At 42.7% G+C, this 10,477-nt stretch overlaps 1 protein-coding gene across 5 annotated transcripts in view; it reads left to right on the top strand.

Moving 5' to 3' along the window:
- The first annotated feature begins 587 nt into the window (after positions 1-587).
- LOC147018237 (dynein light chain 2, cytoplasmic) overlaps positions 588-10,477 on the top strand; it is a 19,111-nt gene continuing 9,221 nt past the window's right edge. Inside the window, exons 1-2 of one of the 5 annotated variants that reach the window (XM_085897741.1) lie at positions 588-730; positions 2,284-2,430. In XM_085897741.1, coding sequence (XP_085753867.1) covers positions 2,299-2,430 — 132 coding nt within the window. In that variant the 5' untranslated portion in view covers positions 588-730; positions 2,284-2,298. Of the gene's footprint in view, positions 868-914; positions 1,011-2,283; positions 2,431-10,477 lie in introns of those variants that run through there. The other 4 variants (XM_085897743.1, XM_085897744.1, XM_085897745.1 and 1 more) reach the window with 4 other exon arrangements.

A 10,477-nucleotide genomic window follows, 5' to 3' on the forward strand; every position in this document is an offset into this window, starting at 1 on the left:
GGGCCAAGATTCGAACTCGGGCAACACAGCTCAAGAGGCGAGTGTGCATGTTTCACATACAGGTAAAAACGTTGGAGCCGTATGTTTGAAGAGCCAAGTCTGTGAAGACAGATGTGTCGAGTTCTGCCTGTTCGAGCCATGGATGTTCCAGGCAGGTCAGATAGAACAATGTGTGCTCGGTGTCCGATTCCATCCTATGTATGTCCCACGTGTGACAGAAAATCCCGTGGGATGCAACTATGATGTCACGTGATAATCAAGAACCTGTTATATTCGCAGAGAAGTTACAATTGTTGTTTTCGTATACTCGGCATTATTTCGATGATATTATTTCTCATTTACTCGTGTCGTTATATTAAAGGACCGTTATTGCTGATAAAGAAACAATGAGGAATTTAACAGTTGCAAAAAGAGTGTAGCCGCGCTTGAACCCCCCCCCTTAAGCGACGGACTTTGCAAGTGAAAACAGTACTAAACACACGATGAACACGCTGTGGAACTTGGAATTTGGCGCCAAAGGGTGACGAGCGTGCAATGCTTTCTGGGACGGAATAAACTGCTGAGGTAAAGAGCACGAAATGCCGCAGCGTCTTTCGGACCAATCAGAAACGACATTGGATGTGTGTTGACCAATCAGACACGCGGAATTGCTGATGACGTGATTCGTATAAGTGAAACGACGAAGGGTTGATACGTTTTTGGTTGGAGGTTCGTGCTGCAGCTGGAGGCGGTGAGTGGAGTGAAAGCGCGGATTTACCGGTGGTTTAATCGAAGTAAGCACGGCCGGTTATTGAAACCGGATTGCTACATTCCTTGCTGGAGCGGCGTTTGTTGGGGTTTGTTGGAGCTGTTTGCTGAAGGTGTGACGTAACGACATTTTGAGTTTTAATCTGTGGTGGTTTTCGGTTCTAAGGTAACGAGGAGCAGCAGGAGGGGGAGGGAGAGGGGGGGGATGGTTAGTTGGCGGTGCGTTTTGTTTACCGTTGGTCCTTTTTCACTCCGCACTTCAGGTGATTGAACGGATTGAGAAGTGTTTTTGATTGTGACTGTAACGATATGACTCGAGTTACAAATTGCAATATTTTTGTGATAATTATGACGCGAAAACCGATGTTGTTTAAAGCTCAGTTTGCATTATTCGCGGTGCCTGATGGGTTGGGGAGATGGTGGGGGTGTGTGTGGTGTGTGCTGTAGCTGGGGATTGTGGCGGTCATTTTATTTTGGCTAATGGTGGGGGGGGGGTGTGTGAAATAGTTGAGCAGTTATGATTGGGAGGGAGACGGTGCTGGTAATTGTTTTTCTTCGGCGGGGGGGGGGGGAGGGGGAATTTGAGGTGGTGCTTCGTTTTTAATATGGTGGGGGTCTTGGGGATTATTTTATTGTGGGGGAGGGGAGTTTGAGGTGGGGTGGGGGTCTTGGGGATTATTTTATTGTGGGGGAGGGGGATTTGAGGGTACTTCGTTTTTAATGTGGTGGGGGCTTTGGGGATTATTTTATTGTGGGGGAGGGGAGTTTAAAGTGGTGCTTCGTTTTTAATTTGATGGGGGCCTTGGGGATTATTTTATTGTGGGGGAGGGGGATTTGAGGGTACTTCGTTTTTAATGTGGTGGGGGCTTTGGGGATTATTTTATTGTGGGGGAGGGGAGTTTAAAGTGGTGCTTCGTTTTTAATTTGGTGGGGGCCTTGGGGATTATTTTATTGTGGGGAGGGGGGAGTTTGACGTGGGGTGGAGGTCTTGGGGATTATTTTATTGTGGGGGAGGGGGATTTGAGGGTACTTCGTTTTTAATGTGGTGGGGGCCTTGGGGATTATTTTATTGTGGGGAGGGGAGTTTGAGGTGGGGTGGGGGTCTTGACGATGTTTGTGTTTTATTGAGGTGGTGCTTCGTTTTTAATGAGGGGGTCTTGGGGTTGATTTTATTGTAGGGGAGGGGGGAGTTAGAGGTGGTTCGTTTTCATGGGGGGGGATGATTTTATTGTGGGGGAGGGGTGAGTTTGAGGTGGGGGAGTGGTCTTGGCAATGTTGGTGTTTTTACTGAGGTGGTGTCCCACTTGCATTTGGGAGGCTGGTGGTGTTTATTTTATTGGGAGGAGTTGGAAGTGGTGTCTCCAGAGAGGGGTTGTGGTGAAACCTCAGATCAGTTTATTATTTATTTTGTGGTGAAGCCTCAAGTCTGTATTATTTATTTGTTTGGTGTTGTCCATCTTTGCTTCACATGTGTTGTACTGAACTATCGATTTATGACCTTTAGGTGATTTGATTTCTGCCTTGTGTGCTCTTTAGGAATAACGAACAAAGATGGGTGAGCGCAAAGCAGTGATCAAGAATGCAGACATGTCGGAGGAGATGCAGCAGGATGCCGTCGATTGTGCAATGCAAGCCCTGGAGAAGTATAACATTGAGAAGGACATTGCTGCATTCATCAAAAAGGTATTTCTGAAATTATTTTTAATTTTTGAGACGTAAGCTCACTGAGGAGCTAAACTTAGGGCAACAGGTTCTCAAACTATGGAGGACGAAGACCAGTCGTTATAGTTTAAGTGAAGACAATAAATGCGTGCACCTCCTCGTTGCTGTGAAATGCATGTCTAAGATCAAGCAATGGTGCGGTGCTGTGCTGTGCCGACACGAGGCCCAATCATTGATTGGTTTTAGTGTCATCTCTTGCCGTGTGTCTTGGGGAGCAATGTGCTGCAGTCTTGTATAATTGTTTGTTGGCATGTCTTGGACTGTGGTGATTCTCATTGTGTGCCCTTTGTTCCTCTTCATCAAAAGCTGATCCAACCCATCCTACTTGAGGAAGCAGATATGTACAAAGCAGTAGGAGACACTTAAGTTTTGCTAAAATTTAAACTTATTGACCATGGAGAATTCATGCAGAGCATGTGGTGAGTGAGGCAGGTGTTTAGGCAAAGCATACAATTGAATTGATAGGCTATCTTATTTGCTGAAGCTCATGTTGTGATTTAGTTAATTAATTTTTAATGGCAGTGGGTAAATTGTGTTATATCTAATTGTAGTGTTGACTGCACTCTAGATTACATAGCCTTGCAATGTGCATCTTAAATCCACTCCAATGTCAATCATACTAAAATCGGTAATTTGGTGGTCGATGCGTGTTATTGTTATGCATCCAATCTCAACCACACTTGATAGGGAGACGAAAGGATAAGGCAACGGTTGTAGCTCCTTTGTTTGCTCCACGTCCCTCTCTCTGGGGGTGGGGGGGGGGGGGAGGGGATTCCAAAGGTGGGGCCGATAAATTCCATATGTAAATGTGTAGCGTGTCACGCCGCTCCTGGTAATGGTGGAAAATGTTACGAGTGATGTCGGAGACTTTCATTGTATCCCGAATAAGAGGCTTTTGCCTTGTTTTTTTGCAGTTACTTGGCCTGTGTTGCCTTGGACTCCACATCAAAAAAATCTTGAGCAATTCCCATGTTTTAGTGCCTTTTACCACCTTAGAAAAACGCCATGTTAAGGTGTATAGATGGCAGCTTGAGTGTTGTTGCACCACTATAAGGTGTTATATATATGTTATATATATATATATATATATATATATATATATATATATATATATATATGTTATATATATATATATATATTTATATATGTTATATATATATATATATTTATATATGTTATATATATATATATATATATATATGTTATATATAACACCTTATAGTGGTGTCTTTATTATTATTATTATTATACATATTTTTTTTTTATTCCGAGGCCATTTCCAACAACAGTCAGAACAACAATGGTAATGGCACAATAATAACTAGAGGGGGAGCACTCGGGAGAGTGCAAAACCTCCTCCGCAAATACTGCTGGGTCACTCAAGTGAACCTTATATCTTATTCATTAAATATGATGTCAACAGTGCTGACAGAGTTATAGTTCTTTTCTCCATTTTTTTTTTGGGGGGGGGGGGTTGGAAATCACGTAAAACATGTAAAAATGCAAAAAAAAATGTTTTTCTCTGACAATTATTTTTTTGGGGGGGTTGGAAATCACTTAAAACGTGTAGAAATGCAAAAAAAAATCCTTTTTTGGGGCGGGGTTAAAAAAAAATTTTGGGGGGGGGGGTTGGAAATCACTTAAAACATGTAGAAATGCAAAAAAAAAAAATTTTTCTCAATTTTTTTTGGGGGGGGGGATCAAGTCCAAAATTTAATGGCATGATCCTTGGACCATACCTAACCCCCCCACCAAGTTTTGTCGAAATCGGTCGGAGTTTTTCCGTAATACTGTTCACAAACAAACGAGCAGTCATAGACTGGTACTTACGAAATCGTCAACTTGACCTCTGACCTTGTCTAATAAAAGCTGTCTCTCGAGAAGGTAGCGACGCAAACCAGAAGTTTCTACGATGATTCTGTATCAAACCATCAAAAATCGTAACGCCGACCGAAGCAAAAATCTCAATTTCTCCACACAATTATATTATACCTTAACGTAACTCAACGACGCGTCTGCTCGAGCGCACTGCATCATCATGGGACGACCCGTGACGCGTCGAGTGAAATATTTTTTTATACAATCTTAAAACGTCTCCAAAACATCCGATTTTTACCAGAATTTCGACAACCGAGTTTTAAGCGTCCTAAGCGATCGCAAAAACTGAAGACAAAATTAAAATCGAAGTTAAAACGAACTCGTAACGTCGAGCGAAGCAAAAATACTCCATTTCTCCACATGAATTTACGGAATTACGTTTGACCTCACTGTGACCTTGACCTTTGACCGATTTTGACCAAAATCTAATCAGCACTAGCAATCACCCTCCTGAATCACTTGATGTAATTTGACATTGGTAGCTTCTTCCGTTCTCGAGTTATCGTGCCTACAAACAAACAAACAAACAAACGGAAGTCATCAATATACTTACGAAATCTTTAGATTTCGTAAGTAACAAACAGAAAGGGGTGAAAACAGTAACCCCCATACATCTTCGAAGATGGCGGAGGTTAATAATATTCCACTCACACATCGTGAGTGGTTCTAGTTGTATTAAAATACAGTACAGCATCCATGTCTGTTTGCTTGAACTCAAACAGCTTGGCTGATCTCCACCAAATCTTGCATACATGCTGGGGTCATGGGCACAAAATTCCCCTTCCTGGCCCATGCGAGTGGGTTGTCGACTTGCGACGTTTGCCTGTGCACGTGACACACTGCATGGCGTTACTGACACTTGCCAGAAATAGGGAGGGGGGGGCTATCACTATCTGCCATGATCTTTCCCGGGAAAGCCACATTTCCAAACTGGCCTCCAAAGCCAGTCGCTGACTGGGCATCCAACGTCGTGCGAAGTCCTTCTTTGGCACACCTGAGCTCCTGACCACATGCAAAGCTTTTGTCCGCAACCTGATGGAGTACTATTCTCCCCTCTGGGCTGGTCCTCCCGCCTCTCACCTTTCTCAGCTTCATGCTGTGGAAACCAAGGCATTTTGGATCATTGGTATCTCCTGTGATGAGGCTGAATCTTTGGGTCTCCCCCTCTCCCTCTCCCTCTCCGCTGGTAGGTCGCGGTGGTGTTTGTCTTTTACCGTCTTTTCTCTGGCCTCGCCCACCCTACTCTGTGTGATATGCCCCCCCCCCATATTTCCATATTTCTGCAGGGCACTCGTGGTCTGCCAGCATCCCCCTTCTGGTGAAACGACCAAAATCCAGAATTACTGCTCACCTTCACTCTTTCATTGCTCTTTTTTTTTTCCCCACCTTTGGACCAAACTCCCACACACTCTTCAATCCCTCTCTTCCCTCTAGGTCTTCAAAACAACTATTCACCACCATCTCTTGTCTTCTCCCATCCAAAACCATGATCTTTTCTACCCCCGTTAGTCCACCCCAATCCCACCTCCTTCACATTCACATTTAACCTGGACCACCAGCACCACGACAATATTTTTCATGTCAACCAATTAAAAGTTTGTTTAAAGCAGTGTCCAAGCTTCATTTGGCACTGGTGTTTGTGAGATAACAGATATGTAATATATATTTTTGTGAACAGCAAAATTCCATCATTTTTGCTGGACGTAGAAAACTATTTTGTTTTTGTTTTTTCTAACATTTCATTAACCGAGAGTTTTCAAGGCATTTTGACCACAGTGGGAATCGAAGTAACACGGGCATTCAACCTTTGTCACAATAGAGACTTTGCTCTCACAACGAAGAAGCAGATAATGCCTGAAATGTGGGCATTTTCTGCTTTGCTTGGCGATTCGCATAACTTTGTTAATAAAACCCATCTTTCAAATTGCTTGTCAATGCACTCATTAACTTTCACTGGCTTCTTGGGTCAGCCTTCGCTCCCTCCAGCTCCCAAACACAAGACTTCCTGCTTTGTGTTGTACGCAGCAAGTAGCCCCTAAAGTTTCCAAATATTTATTGTTGAGCATTATGACCTCCCTTTTCTCTTCTTTTCTTTATCGGGGTACCAAGCTTACAAAGCTCGGTAACGTATTGTTTTTGTTCTGTTTATTATTTTTATTCCACCGGCATTTTTCAGATTTTTATTTTATTTATCTTTTTATTTTTTTTCTTTTACTCGGCAACCTTAAGTCTGATCGACACAACTTTTCACCGTAGTATGTATCTTTTTTTGAGAGCATATTTAATTGATGATAACATCATAGGTCACGTGCTACAGGCGCCATCTTTGAAAAATGACGAACTTTTGACCTCTGTATCTTTGAAACCATGCAATGGAAAAAAATTGAAGCTTGGCACATGTTAAATCTCCATGGGAACACGTGATTTTTTTTTTTTCATGACGTCATCGGTGAAGCGGTGAAAATGAAAAATTCTATGAAAAATCCTGGTGAAAATTCAACGGGAACGTTGCATCGGAAAAATTTGAAATTTCTTGAACGTCATGACGCAACAGTTCACCTTAGGAAAAAAATTAAGTCGTCACAGGTCACTTGGCTTGGCAGCCATATTGTTTTGAATTTTTTTTTATCATCTTCTCCAGAACGGCTGGACAGATTAAGGAGAAACTTTACACACACATTCCCCATGATGCCTTTTTGCAAGTTTGTTAATTTCTTAGTGATGGGTCACATGGTTTGGTGGCAATATTGAATTTACCCTAAAACCTTCAAATATCATCTCCAGAACAGCTGGTCAGATCAAGGGGAAACTTCACAAATATATTCTCCAATGCATGGGATACAAGTTTGTTCATGAATAATTGATAGGTCACATGGTTTGGCAGCCATATTGGATTTAATAAAAATATTAAAGAACGTTTTCTCTGCAACCACTTACTCTATCGAAGGAAAATTTTGCCCCATTGCTGCATATGTCAAAAAACAAAAAAAAAAAAAAACTTTCCCCCATGTCATCGAGCCCCATGGCTGCATATATACTGAAATGAGAGCGAGAGATGAACCTTCAGAGTTTAGGCTTTATTCCATTTGATTGGAGCCGCTTCTGTGGACACACCAGGAAATACAGGTTCAGCTAGGAGTACATAAGCAGAAACGTATACATGTGCAGTTAACCATTGCAGACTAATCCGCGTAAGCACGGAGTTCAATATAATCTCCATTCTCACCAGTCAATGAGCACCTTCAGTTAACGAGCATCAAGTGGACAGCCGATGTCAATAGCAATGCCCCGGGGACAATCCACTCGTGCCGCAGAGACCTCCCCTTATACGCGAGACGCACAACATGTGATCCCGCGTCATGTCCCTTGATTCACGTTAATTCACCACATTCTCCTCACCTTTAAAATGTAACTAGGGGCCCATCTTACACACCATGATTGCTTTAGCACTATAGGAGTATACATTTCAAGCAACGCGGACTAATTGATCTACAGAAGCATACATGCCAAGCAGTGATTATTTTGAGTTGTAGGAGCATGGAAATGAGCATCGATATATGATATAATGGGCATATAGGAGCATGAGCAGCGAGAATGCCGATAATCCCCTTTACAGATTGAGTCGTCGAGGGGGCCTTATTCGTCGACCTCTCCGGGAGTAAACGGCAGTTTCACTTGAGGGAGACTCCCGATCCTCTTGGTGAGCCTCGACTTGTGCCGGGGATGACTCCTCGATCGCTCTCGGGGGGAACACGGCAGCCCCGTCGCCTGGCGGAGTTCCTGGGGGGGAAATGTCAGAAGGAGGAGAGCCAGGAGGTGGTGTACCGGCGGGAGGAGTACCGGCGGGAGCTATAGTGCTAAAGCAATCATGGTGTGTAAGATGGGCCCCTAGTTACATTTTAAAGGTGAGGAGAATGTGGTGAATTAACGTGAATCAAGGGACATGACGCGGGATCACATGTTGTGCGTCTCGCGTATAAGGGGAGGTCTCTGCGGCACGAGTGGATTGTCCCCGGGGCATTGCTATTGACATCGGCTGTCCACTTGATGCTCGTTAATTCACCACATATACGGTCAAAATTATGGTGTCCCAAGTCTTATAGTTTGTCGGCCATGTTGATAGAAAAACGCACCTTGTCAGATCAACACGAAACTTAACAAGCATGATCCCCTACCCCCATTAGAAGGAGAATATAAATTTATGATGTCATCGGTCACTTGGTACGGCAGCCATATTGGATTGAAAATAAAAAAATTAAAAAGTCTTCTCTGAAACTGCTGAACAGATCAAGGCGAAACTTTACAGGTATGACTACCTATCCATGATGAACAAAAACTTTCCACCTCATTTTGATGTCTGTCGCATGGTTTGGCAGCCATATTGGATTGAAGGAAAAATATTAAATATTTCCTTTGGAATAGCTGCATCAATAAATGTGAAATTTCACAATTGTTATCTCGCCGACATGGGGAACATGTTTTAAATTTCAACGCAATCGGCTGCAAGGTCTGTCAGCCAGAATTATTTAATTATTTGAATCTGAACTTTTAGAATTTTTTATTATTATTATTGTATATATATATTTTTTTTTTGCATAAAGCTCACTTGGCTGCACCTGCCGAGGTTTGAGGGTACAGGAGTAGCAATTCAATTGATACTGATGATGGCCCCAGGAAATGTCAATTGTGTACATAATAAATGGATGGAACATGGCATGTTTCTCAGTTGCATAACTTGTGAATCCTACGTCATGGAGAAACGTGTGGGGTCTTATTAAACTCGGGGGGGGGGGGAATCCCACTTTAAGGCTCTGCACCAATGGCGTCCACATTTATTTTCTTTGTGCTCAGGTTTTGAGCTCGCCTGTTCGAAGAACAGAGAGCTATAGCGATACCCCCGGCGTGAGCGTCAGCGTGAAAATGTTAAAGTTTTTGGTGCAAGTTATTTTTTCCTTTCTAATGTTTTTATCTACCACACGATTTTTTTATACGCCCGATATCATGTGATACCGGTCGTCCGTCCGTCTCTGTCTGTCTCTCTGTCTCCGTCCGTCCGTTCCTGTCCACACTCTAACTCCCAAAGTTTTCAACTTTCACGTTTCATATTTGGTGCATAGGTGCAGACTGTGGAGACAGTGTGTTGCGACGTATGTTCATCATCTAAAGTGGTTGCCATGGAAACCAGGATGGTGTTTTCCATCCGTTCCTGTCCGCACTCTAACTCCCAAAGTTTTCAACTTTCACGTTTCATATTTGGTACATAGGCACAGACTGTGGAAACGGTGTGTCGTGACATACGTTCGTCATCTAAGGTGGTTGCCATGGCAACCAGGATGCTGTTTTCCATCTGTTCCTGTCCGCACTCTAACTCCCAAAGTTTTCTACTTTCACGTTTCATATCTGGTACATAGGTACAGAGTGTGGAGACGGTGTGTCGCGACATATATTCGTCATCTAAAGTGATGGCCATGGCAACCAGGATGCTGTTTTCCATGTCGTTGCACAATTCTGTATATACCTTCTTGTTCGGGCGTATATTGTGCTTATTGCGCTCTTGTTACTGATTACAATATACAAATACATATATTGCTTTAAAATTATTTGGATCAGACTTCACTGCAATGCTTTATAAAAAATAAGAATTAATTATTAGACGAGTCTCTGAAAAAAACGATAAATGTATAAACAGGCGAGCATTGGGTGGCTTTGACACCAACTCTGGTTTAAACACTAATGCAATTTATACCTACTTTGTAGTCTGGAAAAATGGCTAACTTCTGACATAAATAGAATGAATGTGGCATGTTACTGAGTCCATAACCCAATTCCACATAATATACACGTATTGGGGGGGGGGGGGCTTCGTATTGCTCGGTGGAGTTCCGGTTTACCATGGACGCACAGTGACATTTCCCACACAATTTATTACTTCGTGTTCAGGTAATTTATATACCAATTCAATTCATACCAACAATGTTCCCAGGAAAAAGGACCAAATACATCTAAAAAAAAAAAAAAAAAAAAAAGAGATTGAACGCTTTGTGTTACTCGGTCCGTAACTCTTCAGTCCAGCATTGTATCAAAGCCGGATGTCTTGGTGCTCGGCCATCACTGCCGGCAGTTATAAAGT

This window comes from Eptatretus burgeri, chromosome 10 (genome assembly GCF_056783735.1).
Source record: "Eptatretus burgeri isolate ZD-2024b chromosome 10, Ebu_testis_v1, whole genome shotgun sequence".
Classification (NCBI taxonomy): domain Eukaryota; kingdom Metazoa; phylum Chordata; class Myxini; order Myxiniformes; family Myxinidae; genus Eptatretus; species Eptatretus burgeri.